This window comes from Aythya fuligula, chromosome 12, assembly GCF_009819795.1.
Source record: "Aythya fuligula isolate bAytFul2 chromosome 12, bAytFul2.pri, whole genome shotgun sequence".
NCBI lineage: Eukaryota > Metazoa > Chordata > Aves > Anseriformes > Anatidae > Aythya > Aythya fuligula.
The window spans coordinates 18,648,377-18,653,286 of record NC_045570.1 but is presented as its reverse complement, the minus strand read 5'-3'; the positions used below and the strand labels follow the sequence as shown (position 1 = coordinate 18,653,286).

Here is a 4,910-nt window from a genome sequence, read left to right as displayed (position 1 = left end):
CGCGTCCCGGCCCCTTTCCCCGCGACACGCGTGGGGCCCTTCCCACTCTCCCCCCACCCCCCCGTGGTTTCCAGCAGAGGAGGCTCTGGGGGGGGTGATGGTGATGGTGGGAAACCGGGGGAAGGGGGGAGAATGGGGCAGGGCAAGGGGCTGTAAAGGGAGAGCCCCCCACGCGCGGCCACGGTCACGCGTGGCAAAGCCCCCCCCCTCACTGTGCAGGCGGGGATGCGGCAGGGGCGGCGCGGAAAGGGCTCTTTAAAAGCTGCCCCCCGGCGGGGAGCGGGCGGCGGAGGGGGGCCGGGACAGGGCCGAGGGGGCCGCCCGGGAGGGCGTGGGGGAGCCGCTCGGGGCGGGGAGATGCTGGGGCGCTCTTACGTCTGTCAAGGAGCGGCAGACGGCCGCGGCGAGAGATAAAAAGTAAAAGGCGAGCGGCGGGGCCGGGGGCAGACTCGGCAGGCACGGCGATGGGAAGCAGCTCCCCGAGGCACCGGCCCAGCTAAACGGGGGGGGGGCCCGGCGGGACGCGGACGGCGGCGGCGGCGGCAGCCCGGGGGGCAGCGGAGGGGGCGGCTTCTTCCTCCGAGCACCGAGCCCGGCTTCTTTCTTTCTCCCCCCCCCGGCCCCGGCAGCCTCCCCCCCAGCCCTCCGCCTCTCGCTCGGCGGGCTCGGATTTAGGGATAAAGTGGGAGGAGGAGGGAAAAGGGGGGGTGGGGGGGGTCGCTGCCATTTGTTTAGCCGCCGAGGGGTGAAGTCTCCCGGTGGAAACAAACCCCGCCGGGAGGAGGAGGAGGAGGAGAAGGAGGAAGGGGGGCACAGGGAGGGGGGGGGGCCGTCGCGGCGAGCCCCCAGCAGCGTGGCCTTTTGGGGGGGTGCGCGGGGGGGGGTGGCGGAGGAGGGCCGGGGCTGGCCGCCGCGGACCTGGCCGTAGATGACTGCAGAAGCGCAGCAGGCTCTGTCCTCTCAGCCCCCTCCTCCTCCGGCGCACAGCAGCTACGGCCCCATGTCCTCCGTGGCCGAGAAGCAGCCGCAGAGCTCGGCCATGGACGCCGCCCCCGGGGCCCCCCCCGGACCGGCCGGCAGCGCTGCGGGCAGCGGCGGAGCGGCGGGCGGCGGCGGCGGCCCTAAAGCGAAGAAAACGAACGCGGGGATCCGGCGGCCGGAGAAGCCGCCCTATTCCTACATCGCCCTGATCGTCATGGCCATCCAGAGCTCGCCCTCCAAGCGGCTGACCCTGAGCGAGATCTACCAGTTCTTGCAGAGCCGCTTCCCTTTCTTCCGCGGCTCCTACCAGGGCTGGAAAAACTCGGTGCGCCACAACCTCTCGCTCAACGAGTGCTTCATCAAGCTGCCCAAAGGGCTGGGCCGCCCGGGCAAGGGCCACTACTGGACCATCGACCCCGCCAGCGAGTTCATGTTCGAGGAGGGCTCGTTCCGCCGCCGGCCCCGAGGCTTCAGGAGGAAATGCCAGGCGCTGAAACCCATGTACAGCATGATGAACGGGCTCAGCTTCAACCACCTCCCCGACAGCTACAGCTTCCAGGGCTCGGCAGGAGGGCTCTCGTGCCCCCCCAACAGCCTCTCCCTCGAGGGGGGCTTGGGCATGATGAACGGCCACTTGGCCGGCAACGTGGACGGGATGGGGCTGGCCGGCCACTCCGTGCCCCACCTGCCCGCTAACGGCGGGCACTCCTACATGGGCGGCTGCACCGGCTCCTCGGCGGGGGACTACCCGCACCACGACGGCTCCGTGCCCGCCTCCCCGCTGCTCGCCGGCGGCGGCGTGATGGAGCCGCACTCGGTCTACTCCAGCTCGGCCTCGGCGTGGGCTCCCTCCGCTTCGGCCGCCTTGAACACGGGAGCTTCCTACATCAAGCAGCAGCCGCTGTCGCCCTGCAACCCCACGGCCAACCCGCTCTCCTCCAGCCTTTCCACGCACTCCCTCGACCAGTCCTACCTGCACCAGAACAGCCACAACACCGCCGAGCTGCAAGGTGAGGCGCGGACACGCGTGGGGAGAGCCCCGAGCCCGCCGCGACGGCTCGGCCGGGGGCTGCCGGCGGAGCTGAGAGGGGGATCGGGGACAGATTTTAGGCACCCCCCCGCCCCGGGAGAGGCCGCCGTGCCCTCGCTCCTCTCTTTCTTTCCCGGGGGAAGCGGACGGCCCCACGGCGGTGCTGCCCGGGGCGGTTCGTGCCGTCGGGGCTCGCCCCGTTGCTGCTGCGGGGCCGGGAGCCGCCGAGCCCGGGCTCCGCTCCCCCGGGGCTGCTCTGCGGCCGGAGCTGCCCCGGGCCTAGGGCTGGTGGGCTCGGGAAGGAGCGGGGGCTGCGGGAAGGCGAGGCCAGGGATGGGTGTCGGGGGTGCCGGGGCTCGGAGTGAATAGGTAGGAGAGCGCAGAGCGGTGGGGACGGAGCAGGGAAGGGGCGAGGGGGGAGGACGAAAGGGTGCCGGCAGCCCCACAGAGACTGACGGGGAGCTCAGCTCCTGTTTTCGACCTCTATCGAGGCCTTAGGGTTAGGGTTATCGAGGGCTCCGGAGGCTCCCAGCAACGTCGGAGGGAGAAATGGGGGGCATTTCCCCCTTGGGGTGCCTACCACTCTGTTCCTCCCGGCCCCGGCCCCCGCCGCCCCCACGATCCGCTCCTCCCGGGGCTGTGTTTTCCTCGGGGCTGTATTTTCCAGGCCCGCCGCCTCCCTCCGGTCTCCGCTCCTCCGCCCATACGGAAGTCGGAGGCTGGGGCTCCCTGCGCCCCGCAACTTCGGCCCGGCCTCGCCCCCCCCGCAGCCCCGCTGCTGCTGCCCGGAGGAGGCTTTGCCTTGGCCCGAAGAGGAGATGTCGTTTTTTACGGCCTCTGCTGGACCACGGAGGCCTTGTGGAGGGCCGTGGAGGCCGGGGCTGGCCTTCGTGCCGAGGCCCAAAGTCCCCTCGGGGAGGCTGTCGGGGTGCGGGGAGCGGGGCTGGGGGCTGCGCAGCATCCCCGCGCCTTCGGGGGAGCGAGAAAAGCCCCGCGGGCAGGCTGTAAAACAGCGGCAGCGGGGCAGGAGCGCCGAGGGAAAGGCGGAAAGGCGCTGGAGGGAGGACAGCGAGGCCTGGCCCGGGCACAGCGCCGAGCAAAGCCGAGCCGAGCCGAGCCGGGCCGTGCCGGGGACAGCGGCCGTCTGCGGGGTCCCGCCGGGCTCCAACTTCGCTCCCCGCTCCGCCACCGAGCCGGTGGTTATCTGCCGTACACAGCTCGCTGGGAAAGACCTTGAACGAACCCCAGATGGCTGGAAAAAGGAGCAAAAAGCCGCCCGGAGAAGGCGCCGGGGCCGCCCGCGGCGTGAGGCCAGCGGCTTCCAAAAATCGACCGGGTTCCCAGCGCCGTCCCGGGGTCCGCGGCTCCTTCCGAGCGCACCCCAAGACTTCGGGGCCTTTTTACGTCCCCAGGCGGCTGCAGAAAAGGCAGGAAAAAATCCGCCCTCGGCTGCTTTTCGCCCTCGGCCTCTCCGGCCGCTTTCTGGGGCCGGCCCGTCGGGGCTGGGCTGAGAGCGGCCGCATTGCCCCGCTCCGCACCCCGCGGGGAGCGCCCGGCACCATCCAGGGCGCAAAGAGTTGGTGGGAAAAAATAAAATCAAATCAAAGCAACCCGAGACAAAACCCAGACCATCTCCTTGAAGTCTCCTCGGGCCGGCTAAGAGAGAGCCGAGGCCGCGGAGGTTTCTTCGGCGCCACCTGCCCTAATATTGAGGGGCAAAAACCCCAAATTCCCAACCGGGCTGTGCGAGGCGTGGACGGCGGCTTCTCCGCCGTGCTCAACCTCTTTTACTGACTGTACCCACGACGGCTGACACTTCTTTTTCCCCCTGTCCCGCAGGCATCCCGCGGTATCACTCCCAGTCTCCGAGCATGTGCGACAGAAAGGAATTCGTCTTCTCTTTCAACGCCATGGCCTCCTCCTCCATGCATTCGGCGGGCAGCGGCTCCTATTACCACCAACAAGTGACATACCAGGACATCAAGCCGTGCGTTATGTGATACGGGGCGGAAAAGCCACCTCCCGGGGCCGCCGAGGCCTGACCCGGGCACCGAGCCCCCCCCCCGGACCCTGGGGGCGCAGGGGGGTCTCTCCGGGCCGGGAGGAAGGGCCGGGAGCCCCGGGGACCGCCGTGCGCGGCGGCTGAGCACCGGCCCCGGCCCCAACACGTGTCTTCAATCAGAGACGGTCTCTGCCTTCTTCTGCTTCTCCGCTTGGGTCGGCTTGGGGTGAGAGGAAAAGCAAAAGCAGCCCCCCGAAAACAGCCACCGCTGTCGCCTCCTCACCCGAAATCCCCGACTGCGAGTTTGGGTTAAGAGTTTGACAAATGAGGTTTTGATTATTTCCTTAAAAAAAAAAAAAAAAGAAAGAAAGAAAGAATGAAAGAAAGAAAAAGAAAAGAAAGAAAGAAGAAAAAGAATTTGCTAACCATGTTTTCTAAGTCAGTGCATTGAGCGATGCCACCACCACGGTGGGTAGGGGCAGAGCCGCCTCGGGCCGGGGGCTCCAGGGACCCCCCCGGTGCCCGCAGCCGCTCCGCGCTGTCCCCCCGGTCACCTCCGGGCTTCCCGGCCCGGCCCTTCGGTCCCGTCTCACTTCGAGCCCCTACTTCCGAGAAATATCTTCTTAGTTTTGTTTCTTTGCCGGCAAACACACAGCGGGCAAAAATCTCTCAGAGGGATTTTTTTTTAACTATATATATAATTTTTTTTTTTTTTTTGCCTGCATAAAGACTGCAGGATCAGACCCTATGCAGAGAGAATAAGGCACTTTGAAAAGAGACAGCCATGCTCATTCTGTTATTTATTCTACATTTTTTTTGTTGTTGTTGCTAATAATCGAGACACGAGTAGTCTCAGTTGATCAGTATTAAAGCGGTGGAGCTCTGTTGGCAATATTT

General features: G+C 66.9%; 1 protein-coding gene across 1 annotated transcript; it reads left to right on the top strand.

Annotated features, from left to right (window-relative positions):
* The first annotated feature begins 928 nt into the window (after window positions 1-928).
* FOXF1 (forkhead box F1) lies at window positions 929-4,011 on the top strand. The gene is made up of 2 exons (XM_032195876.1): window positions 929-1,991; window positions 3,851-4,011. The coding sequence occupies exons 1-2, from the start codon at window positions 929-931 to the stop codon at window positions 4,009-4,011; spliced, it is 1,224 nt and encodes a 407-aa protein (XP_032051767.1).
* The last annotated feature ends 899 nt before the right edge of the window (window positions 4,012-4,910 follow it).